This window comes from Gadus morhua, chromosome 1 (assembly GCF_902167405.1).
Source record: "Gadus morhua chromosome 1, gadMor3.0, whole genome shotgun sequence".
Taxonomy (NCBI): domain Eukaryota; kingdom Metazoa; phylum Chordata; class Actinopteri; order Gadiformes; family Gadidae; genus Gadus; species Gadus morhua.
This window is the reverse complement of record NC_044048.1, coordinates 14,915,688-14,940,425: the sequence shown is the minus strand read 5'-3', so window position 1 is coordinate 14,940,425 and position 24,738 is coordinate 14,915,688. Positions and strand designations below refer to the sequence as shown.

At 43.3% G+C, this 24,738-nt stretch overlaps 2 protein-coding genes across 11 annotated transcripts in view; both read left to right on the top strand.

Moving 5' to 3' along the window:
• The first annotated feature begins 206 nt into the window (after positions 1–206).
• On the top strand, positions 207–5,172 carry casp9 (caspase 9, apoptosis-related cysteine peptidase). The gene is made up of 10 exons (XM_030360539.1): positions 207–528; positions 1,455–1,665; positions 1,752–1,835; positions 1,917–1,978; positions 2,075–2,251; positions 2,355–2,444; positions 2,739–2,886; positions 3,163–3,351; positions 3,700–3,809; positions 4,055–5,172. The coding sequence occupies exons 1-10, from the start codon at positions 397–399 to the stop codon at positions 4,175–4,177; spliced, it is 1,326 nt and encodes a 441-aa protein (XP_030216399.1). The 5' UTR covers positions 207–396; the 3' UTR covers positions 4,178–5,172.
• A 1,268-nt stretch (positions 5,173–6,440) lies between these two features.
• Positions 6,441–24,738, top strand: part of hspg2 (heparan sulfate proteoglycan 2) — a 94,578-nt gene continuing 76,280 nt past the window's right edge. For all 10 annotated transcript variants that reach the window (XM_030360435.1, XM_030360480.1, XM_030360462.1 and 7 more), the window contains exon 1: positions 6,441–6,867. In XM_030360435.1, the coding sequence (XP_030216295.1) occupies positions 6,799–6,867 (69 nt within the window). In that variant the 5' untranslated portion in view covers positions 6,441–6,798. The remainder of the gene's footprint in view (positions 6,868–24,738) is intronic.

The following is a 24,738-nucleotide window of genomic DNA, read 5'->3' as shown; positions in this document are numbered from 1 at the left end:
TAAAAACAGTAATTGAAATCAGTTGAACATTTTTAACGTTATAGTGCTTGGTATCCATAAAACCCTAGTTCGCCCACTTACTTATAAACGTTCACAGGCTACTTTGCCTCTCCAATATGGCGGGGGAGAGGCATGTGTGTACAGTGGAATTCACTTCGGCAAGTGTATCCAACACACCCCTTGTTTTTTCTATTGACTCCAACAGCTAACCAATCAAAAGAGGGAGTGATGTAAACAAGGAAATGTCTCCTGCAACCGTGCGAATACAAAACAACGATACGAATCGAAAGAAGGATTGCCATACAAGATATTCTCTGTCGATGGATGTACGCTAGTTCTTGCGTTTTATTTTGTATGACTACAAACTTTATTTTACAATTGGTTTAGAACTCCAGAATGGATCCAAAACACAGGAGTGTTCTTCAGCGCAACAGGGTCACTCTTGTTGTGGATCTGAAACCATCAGAGCTCTACGATGGACTTCTGGAAAAGGGAATTTTCACCCAAGACATGATTGATGAGATTAAGGTAGATTTCCAACATTTTTATCAAGATATGACAGTACGTCGTGCTCTTGGTCATCAATATGGCACCGGTGTAGTAAAGGGACCAGGTTTCTGGTTCTGATCAGTCACGACGCTGAAGTTGGCATCCGATTCGCAGCATCCGATTCAGCAGCTGGTCCACTTTAAATCGGTCCTGATTGAAAACCACTACACCTAGACTCTTCAAATCTGGACTAAATGATCACAGTGAGGCTATACATTATAATAAACATAGTTACAGATTTGTGAAACCTTTTTTCTATTTGTGAAAATGCAATACAGGCTCATTTTAATGCTTTTTAGGGGTCCCGACTGCATCAGAACGGGTCCTGATTGAAAACCACTACACCTAGACTCTTCAAATCTAGACTAAATTATCACAGTGAGGCTATACATTATGTAAAACATAGTTTCAGATTTGTGAAACCTTTACCCTATTTGTGAAAATGCAATAAAGGCACATTTTAATGCTTTTTAGGGGTCCAGACCGCATTAGAACTGATCCTGATTAAAAACCACTACACCTAGACTCTTCAAATCTGGACTCAATTATCACAGTGAGGCTATACATTATGTAAAACATAGTTTCAGATTTGTGAAACCTTTAACCTATTTGTGAAAATGCAATGCGGTCTGGACCCCTAAAAAACATTCAAATAAGCCTGTATTGCATTTTCACAAATAGGGTAAAGGTTTCACAAATCTGAAACTATGTTTTACATAATGTAGAGCCTCACTGTGATAATGTAGTCCAGATTTGAAGAGTCTAGGTGTAGTGGTTTTCAATCAGGACCGATTTGAAGATTCTAAGTGGTTTTCAAGCCGAATCGGATGCTGCGAATCGGATGCCAACTTCAGCGTCGTTGATCAGTCTATATATGTAGTGAACTTAAATCTGTCTCCCTCCAGAACTCCGGAACCCGGCGGGACCAGGCCAGGCAGCTACTCTGTGATCTAGAGAAACGTGGTTCCCAGGCTTTCCCATGTTTCATCCAGTGCCTCCGTGATGCAGGGCAGCTCCCCTTGGCAGAGCTCCTGCTGGGTGGAGAAGCCCCAGTTCAGCCTCTGGTCCCGACGGCCCTGGAAGACATCCGCCCTGTTCTCCAACCTCTACCTGTCTGTATGTATTTCTTTCTTTGGACACCAGCGATAATAGATAACAACAACTTTGAATGTTCACTTTATTGTGTTTTGTTTTTCCAATAGCATCGCCTATGAATGTTGATAGGCCTCGAAAAGACATTGCTCCGATCTATCCAATCCAGAGACCTAGCGACTCTCCAAGCCCATGTGAGAATCATATTTATAGAACAGAATAAGATTGTCGTCTTTGGTTTTTGGTTAAAAAAAGTTTTATTTTATTTTTCCCAGCGCCAGAAAGCGAGTACAGAATACCACGGCCACCAAGGAGAACAAGGAAAGATAGTATTCAGGTAAATGTTGTTTACACCACATTAGACATGTTTACAAGTTGACAATAATATTTATCTCATTAATGACTTCATGCTCTCTCTATGTGCTCTCCTCAGACCTATAAAATGGATGCCAGCCCATGTGGACACTGCCTGATCATAAACAACGTGAAGTTTGAACCCAACGCCGATCTGAGTGATCGCAAAGGCTCAAACGTAGATTGTGACAAACTAGAAAAAAGATTCAAGTCACTGAACTTCATAGTTAGAGTGAAGACAAACCTGAGATACAAAGTGAGCCTTGCCGTCACATCACACTTCTCGTTTCTTACTTTTTTATCTATAATAAACAATTTCTAGATGCACACTAATTGTTTTTATGATTTTCATGTTTCAGCAAATAAGACATGAGCTGTGTGTTCTGTCAAAGATAGACCATTCTCAGTTTGACTGCTGTGTGGTCATCATACTGTCTCATGGGACTGAGGTACACAAACACACATTTACACAGTTGCAATACTAATTTTAATCTCCCTTCTCTCGGTTTTTGTTCATGTGTATTGCATAGCAAGGTAGTCTATCCGACCCAAATATGTTATACTTTATGGATGTCTTTAGGGGATGCTAGGTGACTGCTATGTTGTTCTATACTTTACCTTCCTACCTTAAAATACATGTCCAAAAAGTAAATGGCCTGTCATGCTTTTGTATCGCATCAATCCACTGGGCCTTGACTGCTGGATCTCTATAAACCTGGAAGTTATTGTTTTCCGGTTTGTAGGTGAATCACAACCGCTTCCCTGGTGCCGTACATGGGGTGGATGGACCTGCTGTCCCCGTCCAGTTCATCACCAACTACCTGAATGGACAGCATTGCCCATCCCTACAGGGAAAACCCAAGCTGTTCTTCATCCAGGCCTGCGGTGGAGGTAATGATGCTGAACTCGGTCTTTCAGTCGGTTCGTTGACGTACTCACTGGGTATCTTCAAATAAGGTAATCTTTTTAACGTTTCAATAAACTCCTTATGGAGGATATCTGGCCTCAAAATGCGCCCCTCCGCCCATTTTAAAACTCTGGACTATCTGTGATAATACTACGTCTTCTGGTTGGAGATAATGTGCTCCAGTGCTAAGCGATCCTGAAAGACAATCCTCGCATTTTTATTTATTGCATGATTTATTATTATTATCTCTTCATTAACAGGCGAGAAGGACACAGGTTTCGAAGTGTCTCCTGACGAGGTCGAGCCCTACATGGGCGGAGCGGACGACCAGACGGACGCCATGCCCATGTCATCCAGCAGCGACTCCATAAGCACGTCAGATGAACCCGATGCCAGAGCCACCCTGCCCACGCCCAGCGACATCCTCGTCTCCTACTCCACCTTCCCTGGTGGGTTGTGTGTGTGTGTGTGTGTGTGTGTGTGTGTGTGTGTGTGTGTGTGTGTGTGTGTGTGTGTGTGTGTGTGTGTGTGTGTGTGTGTGTGTGTGTGTGTGTGTGTGTGTGTGTGTGTGTATGGACTTCATTGTGTCTCGATTAAATTGTTTGGGTATTTAAGTGTGTGTATGGAATGGATTTCGTTGTGCAGGATATGCACTGTTTATCATTTTATTTGTGTTAACCTATGTTTTTGTCAACAGAGATTTAGAGTCATTTGGTTTGGCTTGAGATATAGTGCGATATAAAACAATATATTTCATTGAGTGTGGGGCTGTTTTGGATTAATATCTCCTTGCATAGGCTTTGTGTCCTGGAGAGACCCTCTCTCAGGCTCCTGGTACGTAGAGATACTGGACAACATTCTGGAGGAAAATGCTGACGCAAATGACCTAGTCACCATGTTGATGATGGTGAGCTTTGATACAGTTTTATTAATGTGTTATCGTCTTACATTATACATGTCTCTCGATGGACCAAGCACAATTTCATGTATCATTATTTCAATTTCAAATGAGTGTGGGTGTTGTTTCCGTGTCCATTTCCTTTTCAGCATTTTAACAGTGTTTAAGCATTGGAATAGTGCTGCATTGGTAAGATTTAATTGCTGCTTCGTTTTGACATTTCCTGAAGAACTATGTTGTTGGTGTTGTTTTAGGTTAACAACGAGGTATCTCAGAACTCGGCCAAGGGCCTCTATAAGCAGATGCCTGGCTCCTTTAACTTCCTACGGAAACTTCTCTACTTTCAAACCCAATCCCAGGGACAAACTCCTGCCTGACATTATTGCCACCACTGATGTCATTTGGTAACACCACTCTTTTGGTGATTTTATTCTCTCTTTTTTTTACATCTTTATGGCTGTTGTCAACTGTCACATTTTTTTATTGCTAATCAATAAGGGCCCGTTTTAAAAAGAAGGTTATGAATATGATTTTATAAATGTTTTTTTACAGTTACCTTTTCAATTAATTATGTGAAGCCAGTGAATTCCTCTGAGACTGTAACTATGATTCAGAGTTGTATTCATAAAATATATTTACTTGCCTTAAACTTCGTTATATTCATATATATTAATTTTAAGCCTGCACTATTATTGAAAAAAATGTGAATGCATGACTTCTTTTAAAATGTTCTCCACAAACCTAATGAATTTGGAGGGGAATAAATTCTGGGTTGATCGAGCCATATCGAGTTATAAATCAATACATCATAATAAAAGTGATGGCTGCAGTGATAAATTTACATGCAGCTGCAGTCTTTATGAAAAGTATGAGAACTGGCCTTATACACGTATTATGTATTGTTTTACTTGCTTAGTGGCACAAAAAAGCTGAAATGACAATCCATTGCAAAGATACATTTGACGTTGTCTTTATTTCTATAAACGGACTAACTGTCACCTCACTAACGGTCTCTGATACTGTAAGACATAGTCATCTAGGACTATGACTTCAAGGTTGTTGACACCAAAGTATGAAGCAAATTGTTGTGGTGGAACATTTGCTTCTCGTGAGGTTCCCCCAGCTGCATGCTCCCGATCCAGCTGGCAACACAGACCACTTTCTGTACTGTAGTATTATTCTCTTTCTAAAGTATACTCTTCTGTAGTATTTTGAACTCACCCAAGGTGAGTCAAAAAATGACAGAAAGAGTATACTACAGAAAGAGCAGAAAATGTTGGGATCTTTAAATGTTTTTGTCCTTCGAGCCACATCTAAATGTTTATATTACTGCAAATAAAAAATGGTCAGGCATATTTTGTCACGTAATTTACGTCATCTTGTTGAAAGCTTACTTTGCATCTATCAGCTATCTCACACCTAACAATTTGAAATGATATAGGGTCCTCATTTTCAAATGGGTTCAGAAAACCTAACCTTTGGATTGCATGGCACACTTTGGCAGCACATACTAACTTTCCCCTGCCTGTTTATTGCTGTAAGATGGGAAGAAATTAGCTTTGTGTATCTGCTCGTCGCCAACACAAATTCAGTTGACCATGTAGGGTGTTGTCAATATGGATGTAATAGATGTTCAACAGGCCCAGTTTTAAATCAGATAAACTAACAATCAACATCGTATTTCACGAATTGCTTTCAGGACCTCCTTGAGGCTGTGAATTGCAAGCAGATTTGATAATCTATTTTCCAAGTATTTGTGTTTTATTTTTTGCTAGCAGGGGGTAGGGAGGAGTCCCATAAACACACCATTCTGGTCCATGATTCATCCATTTTGCTCTCACTGTCTAAAATCAGCAAGCCTCAGGCAGAACCCCCTTGGAATAAGTCAGTAGTATTCAGCAAAAAAACTCACAAACCCTATATTTTTGTGATTTGAATTGCAATGTTTGGAATTCGTCGCTCTTCAACTTTGTATCCTCAAACATGTCTTTTGACTCTTTAAGTTCTTAATTAGAAAAAAATTGTAGGGAACATGTGTCTTTGTATTTTAAGTGCATTGTGTTGTTGAAAGATCCTAATAAAAATGTATAGATTAAAATGTAAAAATCAGTGCTTCAAAACATAATAGGAATCATTTATTTTCTCATATTTTTAAATAGAGTAAGCATACAGGTGTTTTGATGCGCGAATTACCACTAGATGGCGCCACACTTTTGGTATAAAAGTTTTAATTATTTTAACTCTGGTCTAAGATACCCTGAATTTTCCACACATGTGTTCTCATGTCTTGATCTTCTGAACTTCTAAAACAATGGGTTTGGTTTGTTGTGTTGGATGAATTCCATAGGGAATTAGAAAGCATTTTTTGGAATGCATGTCTTTGAGGCAGTTACCAGATCAGGCATGTTTAAGGCTGCAGGGCTGACAAATATCAAGAAAACTTTCCCGCGGCCACCTGAGTACACTATTCTCGTATTTATATATATAGCCTATAAAAAAAATTGTAACTACGATATGTTAATTTCGTCCAATCTGACAAATGTCTTATCCGTCTCAAATCGGCCTGCAAATTTCTGGTAATGCATGGGCAGGGTCTAGGCTGTGTCTCTCCTCTTTGGGATTAGCTGTCTTTCAGCACTCCCTGAATTCCATTCCGCCTTTTACTCGGGGCAGTAGTCCTGTGCCCCAGCCGGAGTCGGACTTCCCATTGACTTGCGCGTGCTTTGCCCAGTCAAACTTTCGGACTGCCAAAGAAAGTGAAGCCATTGAGCCGATAAACGCACTAGATACACGGCACTTTGCAAATATTTTCATTCCAACAAATTGCTAAGGGATCGCTACCTGTTGATGAAGTCCCACCGGGCGTGGGAGCTAGAGAAGCCATTTCAACTTCATAGTAAGAAGTGAATAGGTACAGAAACACACTTCCCAAGTGGCAAGAAGAGAAGGACCTTGATTTTCTTTTCCCAGCAGTGCAGCCTGGGTTGGTTGGTGGAAAATGGGCACTCGGATCTGCTGGATCCATGGACTTACGTTCACTTTGATACTTGCTTATCAACTACTCACTGTAAGTACACTTTCATTTGGGAAAGTTTTACAAACTTTTCATGAACTTGATTAATTAATTTTGCATGCGTTCACATTATTCTTGAGTTTCCAAAGGGTAACTTAGTTGCAAGTTGCAACTGCAAATCACTATCACACTGACGTTATTCCTATTATAGGCAAAACTCTGAGGCTACTAAACGTTTTAAATTGTGTGGTTCGGTCCGGCACATTGACTATGGAATCAATTCAAAACCACACGCGTTTCGGGCTTTACTATACAGTCGCTTGTTAGTCAAAGTAATTTGACTAAAACATCGGCTTGACTGAGGCTGCTCTGTCCATAGAGACTGCTATTCATAGGAAGCTATCCCAAGGGTCTTCGAGACCCTCACTTTTTTCAGTGTAAAAATAGATAGATAGCCTGTTAATAAAAAGCAGTGTATTGCTACACCTTGCATCGCTTGGACATTCAGTGGTTAGGACATGATACATTTGTTTTATAATGTTTTCCTAACTCAAGCATGTATGCCAAACATGCAGGCTGACTTCTGTTTAATCACGCCACATGTCTAGAGACGATCAAATAGCAGTTAAATTGCAAGTTGCCTAGTTCAATTTTTCACTTGATGCAAAGATCTGTCTATTAGATGTTATACCATGTAGGCTAATGTTTAGGAAATATGCGCCATACGGTGTAGGCTACATACACCTCTGTATGTGTTCCATAAATCATAAAGAAGAGAGCCATTCGTTTGGTGCTGAGAAAAGGTTATCCTCCTCCTTCTTCTGCGATCATGGCTGGACTCTCACCCCTCAACCGTCACCTCCCCAACACCTAAAAAGCTGGGCCATATAGTCCCATTTCATTTCAGGTGCAAACCCATTTAAACGTTGCCAGGAAATGTATTTCCCCCCCTGAACTTATTTGATGTCTCGAATGTTTGATACAGATTTGGTCTGAGGACTTTCTGAAAAATCAATGTTCTTTGCCTTTAAGTTTTCTGCAATTCCAAGGAGCAAACAGTCTTTGACTAATAGATAATGTTTTGAGGGTTGGTGAACCTAACATATGGTTTCAATAAGGTGGAACCTCAAAGTCCTATGTTGTTGCACCCAACAACTTTAGATTTAGATCATCATAACAGCCCTATAGTGCATGCATAAATTATCTAGTATATTAGAAGATGACCACCCCACCCACTTCTACCACTGCCTGAATGAAAGTAAAACTGAAAACTAATTGATAAGCTCATCTTCGAGAATCTGCTTAATGCATTTATGACAAGTGATGACAGACTTTTTAATCGAAACTTGCTTAAAAGTGTCACTATGGCTTTGACAGTTACTTATATTCAATAATGTACCTACCTCTATTGTAAATGACTCAATGCACTGTTCCTTTTAACAGTGTTACTTTAAATGACAATAGTGCTTGACTTAAACCCACCATCTTACACAGTATTTAGCTCGTTCAAGGATGAAATTGTACAACAGTGATGCTTTCTGTGAGTCACCCTTCATAGCATGAACACAGTGTAACCAACCTCTTTCAACTCTATGACATCAGAACCAGCAGCAGCAGCAGCAGCACTGTTGACACTTTGGGCCCTGCGATCTCCCAGTTTAGACTGCTGCAAGACTGTCCCCTGACTTCACTAACGGGGGGGAATGGTGTTGGGGAAAGGGCAGCAGCCTAGATTCTTGATGACTACAGTACAGCTACAGGCGTCCGCTTTCAATAAAGTCCTTTATTTTATTTTCCATTTTTGGCTGGTGTAACCATTGTATTCCCTGTGGGGGTATTATGGTGCCTAACAGCAGTTTAATTTGGCGATTTAGGCCGACAGGGTTTGAAGTGAGAAGAGAGTGGGGGGGGGGGGGGGGGGGGGGGGGGGGGGGGGGGGGGGGGGGGGAGGGGGGGGGGAGGGGGTGGTGCTGTGCCATCTGAGACCGGCTACCTGAGCGCTATAAAACTCTATTCAGAGTCAATGAGGACCCCGAGGGGTAGTGGAGCACAGTAGTGCAAACACCGGCCTCATTCCACAGTTTGAACAGTGGGGAAGTTCTGCCCAATAGACTCCTACCCCAGGATACACCCCCCCCCTCCCTTCCTCCTCCCCTCCATCCTCCCCCCTGTTTCCTTACCCGTCCAGATAATTGGTCAAAGAGTCAGCTTAGCAAACAGGGCTTTGTTGAGTCATAGCCCCAGGAGAGAGAGGCCGTCCTGCCGGCACGGGGGACAATGCGTGTGTACCCGGCCTGAAGAGGGGCTCCTCCAAGCTCACGGGCACATAGGGAGCGCATGCCCTGGGGCGAGTGGGGAGGACCTAGGAGGGTCTGCGTGGAGGCTGGAGAGCTGAGCCCTCCTGGTGCCTGACTGCTGCTGCTGTCCCCCCCCCCCTGTTTGGGAGGGGGGAGGGGTTTAAGGGAAGGGGCTTCCGCGAGTCCGCGTGATGTATGGAAGATTAGCTCCTTAAACACTTCCGGCCTACACCATGTCGGAATGAATGAGTGCATCTTTCGGTTCAGCCTTGCACTTCTTCTCTTGCACATACACAATAACGGTGGATGTCCCTCATAAGGCGTGATTTACAGTTGAGTCAACGCATAGAATTTGCCCTTGTGGTTTCATAGCAATCCTCCAGGAATTGGAACAGATTTGCGCTCAGTAGCCTTGGACACGCATGTGAACATGTGCCGAACCGACTTAAGGTGCAGATTTTGGGGAATTTGGCAAAACATCTCACCCTCAAAACAGCGTCATTATAAAGCATCCATTTCGTTCAGCTTCGGCACACGTTGCGTTTGCGCCAGACAAAAGGAGGAGGCTGTTGAGCACAGCTGGTACAGCAGCAGAACTCTGCGTGTGCCGACATGAGTCCACATTCTCCCAGTGCTGCATGCCACAACCTACAGGCCTGCTTGCATGCCTTCCATCGCTTGCCACACACGTACACCTCAACACACTCAATGCACACTGCTGCCCTCCCTTTTTTCCCGGCATAAACCCCCTTTTCAGGGATATGTTTGAGGAAATTCAATAGTCCCAAATATGTGGATTCATGAAATAGATCAGCACTGATTATGTGCACAGGAAAGCCACTGAAACATTGGTTGTAATAACTAGCCCATCCCATACGGTTTTGCGTTGAAAATCTCTCCCCCCACCCCCATGGGATATGTGCCGGAAAGTGATGAACACTTAGGTTATTAAGAGGTTCTCTAATGGTAACATTAATGTTTATAACTGCCCCTTGGCTAGTCTTGTCATGTCACGTAAACTATATTGCTCTCCATTCCTTTTTTATGGAGCTATAGGTATAGGTGTTGGCCAAGTGAGGTCATTGTAAGGTTACAAGATGACTTCAGGAAAGACCTCTATTGCTTAGATAATTATGTTCTCAATGAAAAAGTTAGCCCGCATTGGAAAGTTAGGCTATGACAGGGGCATTGCAAGCAAATAAGCATCCACATCCTCATCTGTCCAGCATGTCAATCTAGCATTTCTTTCTTCTTTGGCATGGTCCATGCCTGCACTCAATAGAGTTTTACTCCAACGCTTTCCCTCTGAGGCTGATAATAAACACATTTAAAAACATCAATAATAACTGACGAGGGTTTCTCTTCATCTGTATGTTACTGAATGTCATATTGTCCATTTACTGAGGAGCAATGTTAAGTCACTCGGGTATGCTTTTTCTTGCCTTAGAAGACAAATGTATTTTCTTTGCATGGGCCTTCTTTGCACAAACAGTACTTAGATTCTCAAAAGGGCGGTGTTCGTAACAAGTCTCTTTTGTAATGTTTTGCAAAATGAATACATTTTCTGCTCTTTCATTTAGTTCCTAAAGCCACAGTTCTGCTCTTTCCGTATCCCACTATATTCAGTTTATTCTTTCAATTCTTCCCATCTAATTAGGGACTGGCCAACAAGAAGTAAGCTCTGGTATGAAAAATGGAATATCATATGATTTATGCTTCATTTTGTTTTGGACCTCCATACTTTAGGAAATGTAACAATGAAGAGATGGGTGTTGAAACACAGGGAGTACAATTGTCTTGAGTATGTATGACGTCCATACTTTGTTGAACAAAAGTTCTTTGAGTGAACTTTTACCTAACAACAGCAACCTCCCAGTTACCTCCCAGAACACAGATGAAAGTACACCGCCTTTGCTTTCTTTTCTTTTTCTTCTTTTAGCTTCCTTTTAATGTAAGACAGGTTTCTACATGCCAAATGGTGAAGCTTTCCGTGCCAGTACTTTTGTTTTCTTTTATCACTTTTGAGAAGTTGCAAATTGTCTTTCTTTTCAAAGTCGCAAGATAAAATAAAATAAGATCTCTTAACTTCCTAAATATTTGATTATTAAGGGATGGGATGGATGTAGCAACATTTTGGGTGGCATGAAAACTAAAGCAAAAAATGTCTCCTCTTTAATATTGACCAGTATTATTGCACCAGTAATATTGTTGAATGCTACACAATGTGACTGCATACCCAATGTTGTCATTCTTACCTTGTTAACTCAATCAGGCCCGTCGCTGCTAACGGCAACAAGACAACATTTTGGAACTGTTATTACTGTGTAATTTGCCCGAAAAGGTATCTTTAGCTAATGGATAAATACGTCACGATAAGGTTAATGATATATTAGCTATTAGGACATCCTTCTTGCGGAAGCACTCATTTTTCGGTGGACTTCCCCACTTCTTCACATCCTGGCTGCAGGCATTCAGATAGGTATGAGAGGATTAAATCCTCGCAGGAGCAGAGCCATCATGGTCTGGTCTGTGTTAGCACGTCAGCAACGCGCCCCTGAAAACATACTGTTTTATTCTACATTTTGCATGTGCACAGCCACTCGGCAAAGCAAGTCATGGGCACACACACACACACACACACACACACACACACACACACACACACACACACACACACACACACACACACACACACACACACACACACACACACTATCACACACTATCACATGCACGTGCGCAAACACACGTACACACCAAAAGTGCGCAGACACACATGCAAACACACACACAGACGCAATTGCGCAAAAACAAACACACTCACACACAAACTAGCATGTGCGCAAACACAAACACAAACACACACACACACACACACAAACAAATATCTGTATACTCACAGACACACACACATGCAATGAATTGGGAAAGTCTCTCTATCTCTCTCTGTCTCTTTCACACACTTACCCTCACCCCCCTTCCTCCTTCCTCTTTCTCCCCTTTCTCCACTTTAACTGCCGGTGAAAGGCTTCCACATTTAACCTGAACAGCACCCAGCTCTTTTTACGACACCCCTGACCTTCTCCAGCCGCTTCACCACTGACTCAGCAGTTCCTGCAGGCAAAATAGGAAGGGGAAGTCTGGCCAAGTGATCTCTTTCATTGTGGGCTATATCGAGAGCTAGACGAGATCTTTTCTGAAGACCATTGTTTGAGGCTCCTTTATGGGCATCCGAAGCTTCTGGCTTGGGATGAGTTATCATCCTGTTGGAGAAATGAAGATGGGAATCGACTGTGGGCGAAACAAACGCACTTCCCCTGGAGTGACGTTTTTGTCATGCTTTCCTGAGTGCAATTCGGGACACATCCTGTTCCACGCGTCCAGCGTTATGACCGGCTGTTTTCCGACCCGGGAGTCCCCTCTTTGGTCTCCTGCCATTGAAGACATGTTATCTCATAAATACATCTGTACAAACTTGAGTTTGTCCAATTCTTCATCCTTTGATTTTTAGTCAACAACCTTCCCGCCCCCCCCCTCATGTCCACCTTCTGTAATCCCCTTAAGAGTAAACATGCAGGGGCAAACGTTTTCAGTTCTATTTGCGTCAGCTTCTTCAGATTGCCTGCCTTGCTCTAAGTAGCACAGTAGCTTTCCTGTTAGTTTTTCTCTATTATACAGTTGTGAATGGCATGTTTGAACAAGGGATTAAGAAATTTCCTTTGGACCTTATGGAGCTCAGTTATATTGAGTCATGAGCCAGTCATTGCATTTATTTTCCTGCTCAGTTGGACTGTGATATTGCTGTTTCCATCACAGTAGGCCTGCCAGAGCTGTAAAGGTCTGGTTGTTTTGGTGTGTGTTTTCCATTCAACCCTGCTGGGTTTTATTTCCCAAGCTGGTCACGGAAACACATAAAAAAAGGGTCCAACTTAGAATCACGCCCTTGTTATCAGATGTGATCTGATCATCTGATAACTGTATGTTGTTGCAGCTATGGGACAAAGGGAGAGGCAAAGACAAATTGAGGTTAACGAGAGAATGTAATCTAAGGGAATTCATATGCTGATATTTATATGCATATGGAAACCAAACTAATGCAACCATGCCTTTATCGTTGGCATTGGCAACTGTTATTCGAACTGAACTGTTATTCAAAATATCCATGTTATGATGTGTGACTATCGGCTCAACAGGCTACCTCACTTTGCCTTAAACGATGAATATGTTATCCTAAAAATTCATGCTTTATATTTTCCTATTAATTTTGTAATGAATACAGAAACAATAACTGATTCAGGGGGGTTTATTTTCTCATGTTTGAGGAAGAAAAACCCTCTTTAGATCTTATTTATCAGGCAAGCTCAGACAAGGTCAGACAACCAGTGCTTCCAGAGGGGCTAATTAAACGGTTCTTCCTCTGAACTGAACTAAGCCTGTGTGATTTATGGGGCCCCTAAGGCCCCCGGAGGAGGCCCTTTGGGCCGTGCTGGGATGAAGAGGCCCCAGCGAGAGAGAGGGTGCTCTCGCTGGGGCTCCGTTGTGACCCTGTCACGGGTGCACGGGGCGGGGGCAGGGAGGGCGGCCCGGCGCGAGGGAGGCGGCACAATGGTGGCAGACCCCCGGACCTCGGATTCCTTGGCACCCGGCGCATGCCCTGCCGCCCCGGAGCCCATGTCTCCCTGCACCCTGCTGCCACGCCCCAGGGCTCCGCGGGTGCAGAAGCAATGGAAAAGAACGCAGACTTAGTGGGGAGATAATAGAAGAATGAGCTCGGCGCTGTTTGTTCTGATTCTAGATAGAGGGAGCAGACACAACACCACCGCATTTCTAGAGGGCTCCCAGACAGTAGTTTTCATAGGGTAAGCACGGGGGCCTGGAGGCTGTGTGTTTGAGGTCTGTGTGCATACTGGCAAAGTATCGCTCGCCTCGCCCACAAGACGGCAGCAAAATGAAACACACACCACACACACACACACACGCGCGCGCACATCCTGCTCAACTCTAAACACAAATAATGGGTTTGAAAATGCCAGCTAAATGGATGGGGCCCGGTGAATTACTTGCTTATTTATTAACAAGATACGCATACAACAACAATGTCTTTAAAACTTCCACCACATCATAGATTCTTTTTTTATACTGAACCAATTAGGCAAAGTTGTAAACATGTTACTTAATATTCTGAAACACACTTTTTGGGTGTGAGTAAGCCGTTTTTGATTCTTAATAATGCCAACACTATGACCGTATCTCTGTTTGTAAAAATAGTCTGTTGGTATTAAGTGATTTTGTATAGCCTCCCAATTGGCTCTTGTATTTTTTTTATACAGATTTTGCGATCAGAGATTCGGGATTCGAGTGTCAGGATTGTGTGTATTTTAGCTATTGCGACTGATGTATTCGCTGGATATATTTTCTGACAGTAAACACCTAGTCCTGGAGGAAAAGTCAGCCAAGCTCCTCCCATCTAACAAACCCCTTCCTCGCTTCAAGCTTATAATAGTTCAGAAATTGGTACACAATATGAGAGTGCACTCTTTTTGGAAATAAACACTAAGCCAGTAGTGACTCAAATGAGGCTCTTTCTGCTTTCTTTCCTCATTGTAAGAGGTCGATGAGGACTGGTCTGGGGGTTGGCTTCGTTATTAGCAGTGGGAATTAATAAACACTCGCACACACACACACACACACACACCCACACACACACACACACACACACCACACACACACACACACCCACACACACACACACACACACCACACACACACACACACTGCCTTCCATCCTACCTGGCTGAATCACTGATATACCTCCTGAGGCTCTTTGTTTTCACACGGACACCAAAAGCCTACATTCTGTAAATTATCTCTTATTATCATAGGAAATGATCCCTTCACGAGATCTGCTTCCTCCAATGGACGGGTTGAGCTAGCCTTTCTGTCTTTGTATTTTGATATGAACCCCTGGCAAACAGATGTTGCTGTAGGTGTCTGAGCACACCTTCAAATTAGGGCCTGTCTGTGAATTATGAGGACAGGTGAATTTCATCGGGATTGGGGTGGGTCTAGGACTGTGTTTATGGTGAGTGGATCAGAGCAAAGGCACCCTCAGGTGTGTTGTGCTGTTGGAACTGAGCCAGAAACTCCAAAGGGTAAGACTGTAAAATTCGGTCGTACATTGTTATTAACATGGGCTACTTTCGCATTGCATCGCGCATTACTTTACTTGAGGGCTCAGCTAAAGGTTTGTAGAAAGCGCACATAGCAGTCTGTGGATGCTCCCATGGGTCATTTATGTTCAGTAGGATCCTCTAATAGACATTTGCAAGGTACCTTGGACATCTGTTACTCTTCTCTCCATGTGCACAAGCACTGCGAGGATGGCTGGTATTCTAAATATAACAATGTCGCATAAGATTTCTTCGATGATTGTAACATCATCAGCCATCAATAGCCAACAGCCATTAGGCTTCTTTGAGGTGTTGGCTCGTAATTTGAACCTGCACAAGTTTTACTGCACAGTCTTATCTGCTCCTCCTGGCTACCCTAATTACAATGAGGACATCATTAGGTCAAAACCTCTTAGGTAACAGAGCCTGTAAGGTTATGGAACAGAAGATGAAAGGTACAGAACCTGTAAGGTTACAGAGCATATAAGTACAGAAATGTACTGTAAAGGCCCATTTAAGATGCTGGAGTCTTTTGGGGTCATTGGATGACTTGCAATGACTAGTTAATCCTACATTGTTCCGGTTCTTGTTACCAGATGCAGTGTAGTTAGTGTAGTAAGTCCAGACACAGCCCAATGTTAGCCTATTTAATGTTTCAATTCTCTCCCTTTCTTTCTTCAGTTATGTCTTGAAGGTCAAAGTTACCAAGTAATCATTGAAAACACATCTCCCTCTACTTACATCACATAAACAGTATGGCTATTATCTTGATGTGTTTTGCGGCTTAGTAATTCCGTGATTGCCATTAATTTATAGCCTAGTGGTAATCCATAAGACTGTGTGGTTTATTTAGGAAAGGCCCCAGGAAGGAAGGAAGGAAGGAAGGAAGGAAGGAAGGAAGGAAGGAAGGAAGGAAGGAAGGAAGGAAGGAAGGAAGGAAGGAAGGAAGGAAGGAAGGAAGGAAGGAAGGAAGGAAGGAAGGAAGGAAGGAAGGAAGGTTAAAAGAGGAAAATGTTTAATATAGCTCAGAGATTTTATCTTTCCTTCAAAGCAACCGTTCCAATGGGCGTTCCCCGTTTGTAGGGGAATTCCTTCCTCCTTCTCCATGTGGGACAATCGTTAATTGGATAAGATCATATATGTTACCATCCAAACCTGCTTAATGCCATGATCCTACTGACTAGTATAGAGTTATGAGATATATTACGACTACCATTCAAAAGGGATTGTGTGCTGCTGTGTTTGGCCAGGTGCTGCTGCTTGTTTCAGACAGCCATGTAATTATATGATAAAGCCTGACACATGACATCACTGGCCCCGTGAACGTGATCTCCCTCCCATTCTGCCATGTAGACTAATCACACATCCCTGCAGGGAATGAGTCTAGACGGAAATCATTTCTGGTGGGTAAAACCATTGATGTGGTATATGAAGTCAGATTATAAAGTGATAAGGGTGTTATATTGAAGCCAAATTAAACAATGATTCAATCTGACAAACTTCTCAAGAGTATGTAATCGAACCAGCAGTTATGATGCAGAGCAGTCCGGCCCCCTTGTGGACCTTGGATATGGACAGTGCCTGGGCTGTTTATCTCGTATCCAACAGCTTTTCTTCAGGCCCTTGTTCATGAGCCTATCTTCATCCACCAATCTTTGGCTTTGCTTATCCAAAGTCTGCCCAGGATTTTGCTCCTTGTTTCTCAAGTTTAAAGTTGCATGTTATCACCTGGCATGTGCAAGTATGCCAAAAATCACGAAAGAGGATTACACTACCTTTAGCCAAAAATAAATTCTTAGGCAAAGAGTGTTTCTTCCATCACTACTAGGTAAACCCAGGAGGCCACTTTATAGTCATAGATAGGATGACGTGGTGAAACACAATGCCTATGATCTGGACGTCATGGACCCTGATACATTACGCAGAACTTTTTATAAACCCTTCGGAAGATATTTTACACCTGCCGAAGTCACACAACTCTAGTTTTCCCTAAGGTCATTCCCTTCTTGAGGAGATAATCTGGTTTATCTCCTTGATTCTTTGTCAGTGGTTGACAGTAAGACACAAAAAGGTGCAAGAGAAATGCGAGAATGAAGAATGTGAGAGCCCTGATCTTTTCTTCCATGTTGATCCCAAAATAACAGCCTTTGGCATTGTTCAAATTTCAAATTTCCAGTCAATGATTGCTGGCTTTTTTCTTGCTAAACCCTCTCACTAAACTTTGAGGTAATTCCCTATTTTGTCAAAAATGTCACTGAATGCTAGTGTGTGGAATCTGTGCCTAACATGTATTCCTACTTTTGATCCTCAAAACTTAAATTGTAGAAGCCAAAAGGACATTCCCCTGTGGTAGAAAACTGGGACGATAGCACGGTTGAAAATAATTGTATCTGCATGCGTTGCATAAATCCTTCTGCTTGGATCACATCTGCAGAGACACAGAGGCGCACAGAGCTCACGTGTTTAAGAGCCGGCCTCAAGGCGCTGCAGTTTGTAGTGCACATGTGGGTGTGCGAGTATGTCGAGCAGTGGTTGGCTGTTTCTGCCCGCTTTTCCCCCTCTGAAGCATGGCTTTTCCCCAGTGTATATTTATTTTATTGCTGTCAAGGGCCGACAACCAAACTGGGAGGTGTGAGCACAGCAGCAGGCCTCCACATTGAAGGCGACTGTAGTGAGAGACTCCTTGGCGACGGATCTGAGAGCACTCCCTAAGTATCACTTGTTGTTTTATGTGCGCAAGAGTTAGCAATCCGAGTTGGTTTTGAAAGAATGTTGTCATTCAGATTTAAACTTCTAGGCCACGTGGTCAACTGGATCCTGCGCACACAAGATAAACAATGTGTAGTCAACCAAAGTCTCAAGAACATGCAATTCCCCTCGCAAGCTTAATAGGAATCTGTAATTGATTCAATCTGTGCGTCAGATAGGTGCCAAATTAGAAGCAGGAGTAAACACATGCCTTCTCTCCTATGCGGCCTGGATATGCCACAGAGAGCTGCTTTTGCTCTTCCTCAGTCCTTGACTCATTCTGTGCCCCCCCCCCCCGGCTCTGCCCTCCACCAAGACCCCCTCTGGAAGCAGGGCCTCTGAAGAAGAGTGTAATATCACCTGCAGGTATTTTTATCTTCCCCGGAAACCCACCTTCATTATGCTCGTAACTTCCCCGTCATTCATGACGAGCAATAAATCGGCCAAGCATTTCCTGTCACAGAGTCTCCATACTGTGACAATACTTGAGCTGGTTGTCAGTATTGTAATCATTCCCTGCAGGCTGTTTTGGATGTGAAGAGTACATGACCCTCCATGGCCGAGGAGAGAACTTAATTCGCAGAATTCCTTAGAAAATGAAAGCTGCACAAAAACACTTGTGTGTTTGCGGATGCAAACACACAAGTTAGTGAGAGCCACGTTTGGTTAAACTGAATGTAAGCCTTTCTAACTCGCAGCAGCCATATGCACATGAGCTTTCTTAGTATAGCTCGATATGTCAGAATTCTGCTTTAAAACAAATGAACAAAGAAAGTAACTTATGGGTTTCGAGTACAGCAAATTTAAAACCTCTTGCCATCAGTTAATAATTCTTCTGTTGACAACTTAAGATTCTGTCCCGAACCCATGTCTATTTCTAAACTGGCTAGACCTGTTAGCAGACATATTAATCTTAATTGTGGCTACAACCTTTGACAATATGTGTCCTTTCTTCTTGGGCATGGATCCTGATAAAGAGGAAAAGTATCTTCCCTATTCCAGCCAAAGGAAAAGCTGTCAGGTAATTGAAATAATGTGAACAGTTTTCTAATAGTCTCCTATTTTGGACTTAACCTTGAAGATCTGTCTCTGACTTCTCTGTTGATTTTGTGATGAAGCGTGAGATGGTGAAAAGCAAAAACATTTTTCTGCTCTTTCTTCCTTTCACGTTTATAGTGATGTAATGAACAGCTGAGAGCGACTCATTGTCACTTAGTCAACACGATGTAATCCCTTCTAGGCCTTGGCAGGGTCTGAGGGATTACTATTTGAAGCGTTTAACTCAACAATAAAGAAATTTACCAAAAAAAGGGTTTTGAACGTGTTCTACCACGCTGAGTAGAACCACATACACAGATCCTGAGAGCGTCCACTTGGCAAAGGTGCTCAGCGGTGATCGTTTCCTTCGTCCGGTCATGTTATGATGATGAGCGAGTATTCCTTCTTCCTGCCGTGTTATGATGAGCAATTATTCCTTCTTCCTGCCATATTGTGACGATGAGAGAGTATTCCTTCTTCCTTTCATATTTTGTGATAATGAAGCAGTCAAACAAACACTCTTCTGATGTCACAATCAAACTGCTGGGCAGATCAGCATGCTGAAGCGGCTTGGCGGTCCAATAGACCAAGCCGGCCAAATGCAAGTCCATTACTAGATCAGATCACAAAACCCAAAAAGCATCAACTTGGAAAGTGGTTTCCCTGGCGCACCCTCTCAAAAGGACCCTGCCTAGGACCAGGACTCCTTGAGGTCCCCGGGTCTCCCTGAAGGCCCTGCTGCGGCTCGTCCAAAGCATTCTCTCCCCCACATACAACAAACAGCTCGCCTGCAACTCATTATGGCTTACCCTAGTCACAGACGAGATTCATTACCTCTGTGTGCTCTCCATAAATCACAGGTCGTTACTCATTCTAAGTTGCTGCACTGCAGGCCATATTCGGTGATAGGGAAAGTCTTTTTTATCTTCTGCAGCCGTTTCGCTTCGAGGTTGACCTGCCCACCGCAGCCGGACAATGAAACACTTGATTATAATAAATGGGAGCGGGGGCGGGGAGTTGACAGATCTAGCTGGTTCTGGTCTACGACCTTGTGAGGGGGCTGTGTGAACGTGGCCTGAGCAACAGGTGGGTCTGAGACGGGTGGTCAGATGGACGTCGAGGCGTCATTAGGCTGATGTTGGCAGCATACTTGGAGGAAGGAATCCGAACTTCTCGACAGAGCCATCCAGCAGCTGTCCTTGACTCCTTTCTCGACTCCCGTCTGCGCATCAACACGATGACATCATGGGAAATACTGCCGCCGGGAACCGTACTAATAGATACTTTTTGTGGATCTGAGTTGTGGAGTCGAGTAGCTGTAAGGGTCAGTGGATGCCATCTTTTTTACAAGGGAAATATTGCATTAAGGTTCATTTGACAACGTCCTTCATACATCAACAAAAAACCCAAGACCGTATATCTCAGCAGACCACGGCCCCCGCGGTGGTTCTCAGCTCTCAGCTGTCTGGAAACCGGAGCTGCAGACCCCTGAGCCTCGTCCAGCACGGGACGGGTCACCCGCCCAGTCCTGCTGACCGGAAACACACGCACACACTCACACACTCACACACACACACACACACACACACACACACACACACACACACACACACACACACACACACACACACACACACACACACACACACACACACCGGTTGCTTAGTACACACCCAAACACACACACGCACCCACAGTTTCTTAGTATACACATGCTAATACACACACATATTCACGCACCCTTGCTTACACGCATTCAAACACAGACACATTTACGTGCACAGTATTTTTAGATCCCAGGAGAATGCTCTGTTTATGTTTAAGGTAAACTGACATTCAACCGCATGGAGAGATAGATACTCTTTGCTGGCTCCTCCCCCCTCCCCCTCCCCATTAGACTGTTTTGTATTTATCAAGGCCAATATCAGTTTGTCCTTTCAGAGAAACATCTCTGTAAATAGACAACTGCTCCTGTGCCTTCAATTTCTAAACATCTCAACACGAAGCCTTCAGTGGGATACTTTTTGTATCTTTTCTAATAAAGGGCTAAAAGTTTTGGCTTTCATTTTGGACACATTTTCACATTAGCACCAGCAGTAGCTTTGAGAGCTGAACATCTATTCCAGTATAACACAACCCAGAGCCCTATTAAAACAGGGTAGGCCCGGCAACCGTAGGTTGATACGTGTGCGGGTATTTTAAAGGCTTTTAAAAGTGTGTACGCCTGTGTGTGCGTGTGTATGTGTGTATGTGCATGTATGTGTGTGTGTGTGTGTATTTCTAGGTTACTATATGTGTGTAAACGAGAGGGGGAGGTGTAACCCTTTGTTCACTGATAGTAGGGGCCGTGGTGGGGACGGGATTCGTGGTGGCAGCAACACTAGGGTGGTCCCTGGATGGGGGCACTGCTGGGCCCTTGCTGGGCCCTTGCTGGGGCCCCTGCTGGGGGTGATAATTGGAGGCGGGAAGGAAGACGTGTGGGGGGCCCATTGGGAAGGTGTTGTTTGGGCCTTCGCACCACGGGCTATTTGAGTCGATAGCGTTTCAACACTGTATAATGCCACACACAGTGGAGGACACATTGAATACAATGCTGTTAACGATGCCTATAAATAAGTGTGTGTGTGTGTGTGTGTGTGTGTGTGTGTGTGTGTGTGTGTGTGTGTGTGTGTGTGTGTGTGTGTGTGTGTGTGTGTGTGTGTGTGTGTGGGAGAGTTTCGATGTCAATCTGGAATGGGCTATTCAATAATAACCTGTTCTCGTCAACAAGTTTGTAGTTCACGAAGCGTCAGGTTAACCACGAGGGAAATAAGTCATAAGGAACATCCCTATTCCCTAATCCAGATATTGGACCTGGGATGTATTCACTGAACATTTTTCCATCCATATAGACAGTTGACTTGATTTTTTATGGGATTGCGCATTATTGATAGCTTGCAATTCTTGGGTCTCTCTCTTGTTATACGCCTAGGTTGAGTGGAACATATTTTACTTCCACAAATAGTGCTGGCCTTATGCCACAATGTAAAATGTAATGCAGACATTACATTTAAACCAAATCCTTATTTGACCCAGTGGTAAACAGCCTCCTCTCCTTTACCTTGTTTACATAATCCCTCTGGTATCTGCTATCACTGTGGTTGAATTCCCCAGCCCCCCCCCCCCCCCCCCCCCCCCACACCCCCAGATATTACTTTGGTGGGCGTTGGGGCAGGGAGAGAGGGTGTCTGGTTTCCCACCACAGCCTGATCTTGTTCCCTGTCTGGTCCTCATGTCGCCAGCCTACTGCAACCTTTGGCCTAAAATACCCCACAGTGACCCATGGCGCACCTTCATTACAATGCCCTGCTCAAGGGTTACACTACAGATGGAAACGGAGGGGATGGAATGTCCCTTTGGATTCAAGCAGGGACTTTCCGTTTTTCTATAGCAATTTGGGAAATTATTCCATTGTCTATTTATACAATATGAAACAAATACACAGAAACTGCCGTTAGATTCTTATGTGTATAATTCACTTTTTTGAGAGTGTAAAGACACACAATTATATTTTTAATCATCATAAAAAATGCAAAACATACCCATGGAGAATCCATACCTGTGTGTATACCAACTTTAAACCGGTAGACATTTAGCTTTTGTCAACGTGTCCAGACACCGTAGAGATAACACGTGAATCACAACCAACTTCAAACCTTAAAGAAGCATGTGTCATTTGTCAGCAGCATGCTAAGTATACACACACACTTAGTGTTTGGAAGGGATTAATCCAAACTTTATGTCTTCCTAGTCCTCCTGCCTAGTCACTCTGCAGCAGCCAGAGGCTACCTGGTCCTGCTTTGTGATCTTCCTCTGCCTTAAGTGTAGTTCTGGTTCTGTGGCTTTCTATGTCTCTCTCTCCCTCTCTCTCTCTATTCCGCCCCCTGTGTGTGTGTGTGTGTGTGGTGTGTGTGTGTGTGTGTGTGTGTGTGTGTGTGTGTGTGTGTGTGTGTGTGTGTGTGTGTGTGTGTGTGTGTGTGTGTGTGTGTGTGTTAGGACTGAACGATCTATCGTTTTCGACCGAAAGTCGCGATCTCAAGCATTACGATTTTGGGATCGTCAAAGCTGCGTTTTTATTTTATTTTTTATTTTTTATTTAATTTTATATGCAATTATTTTGATGCTGATGAGCCATTGAAGCAAGTTTACTTGAGAAAGAGGGCTCCCTTTTTATTTGACTTTTTTGGTTGTTGTTTCTTAGGTACTTGAATAAACAGTCTTGCATTTGAAATCTGTTGCCAGCAGTTTTCATTATTGCATTACCTTAATGGAATTCATTGGTTATATTAATTTATACTGAAACTTGATTTAAAGAAAATAAATCGTGGTTGAAATCTAAACCGCAATCTCTACCAGAAAAATCGCAATTTCAATTTTTTCTTAAAATCGTTCAGCCCTAGTGTGTGTGTGTGTGTGTGTGTGTGTGTGTGTGTGTGTGTGTGTGTGTGTGTGTGTGTGTGTGTGTGTGTGTGTGTGTGTGTGTGTGTGTGTTTGTGTTTGCATAAGTGCGTGTGCATATGTGTGTGCATAGCGGTGCGTCTGTGTATGTGTGCATAGGTGTATGTGTGAATAGGGTTGTGTGTGCATAGGTGTACGTGTGGCTGTGTGTGTGTGCCGCAGGGATGATCTGGGCCGGTCCACACAGGTCCAGGTTGTAAGCCTGACGTGTTTCCCTAAACAAGGTGAGCGCTGGTGCACACAGTGAAGAGCCTCTGAAGGCATGCGGTTAGGTTGTGTCTCACCGGAGGTCCCCCTCCGCCCCGCTGGTGCTCAGCACTCTGCACGCTGTGATGTTGTCTTTCAATGCCTTCGCTTTCATACCTCACAGGGCGAACAATGGATTTAAAAATAATAACACATTTACTTAACAGGAGTACTTTTAGGATCTTTGCCGTTTTGAGAGGTTTTGGATCGGGGTTTCTTAGTATAGCTCGATATGTCAGAATTCTGCTTTAAAACAAATGAACAAAGAAAGGGGTTGGATCGGGGTTTGTGCCAATTTCCATTGGCACCTGTGAAATACATCAGTACCTGTGAAACTCTATCTATGATTATTATTATTGCAAAGGAACCAACCCCAACGTGACTGTTTCTGTTAAATAGGAATAAAATGTTAATAAACTATTATTATGATTATAGCATGAAAAAGAACCCAACGTGTCCTGGGGTCCAAGTTTGTGAAACTGTAAAGAGAGTAATTTGCTTAACAAGCTCCAAGCTCTTTGCACTAAATCAACGTATTCCCGGTGATGGAGAGCATAAGAATATCATGTGTTATTACAGTTTAGTGATTCGGAAATGTTTCCCTTTGGGGCTGGAACTGATTTAATAAGGAACACACTAAAGGACTACGCTGTCTCGTGCTATGCTCGGGTTCCTACCATGCAGTACCTGTGGCTTCTCGTGTGCCCAGAGTGAAAAGAAAAGGAAATAGTTTGCATTGCAGAGAAAATTCAGACCCACTGTGGAATGCTTGTGGCAAACTAAAGCCATGGTCAAGTGGGTCTCAGTGCCCTTATGAGGTAGGGAGAGAGAGAGAGAGAGAGAGAGAGAGAGAGGGAGAGAGGGAGAGAGTGAGAGAGTGAGAGAGGGAGAGAGGGAGAGAGGGAGAGAGAGAGAGAGAGTGAGAGAGA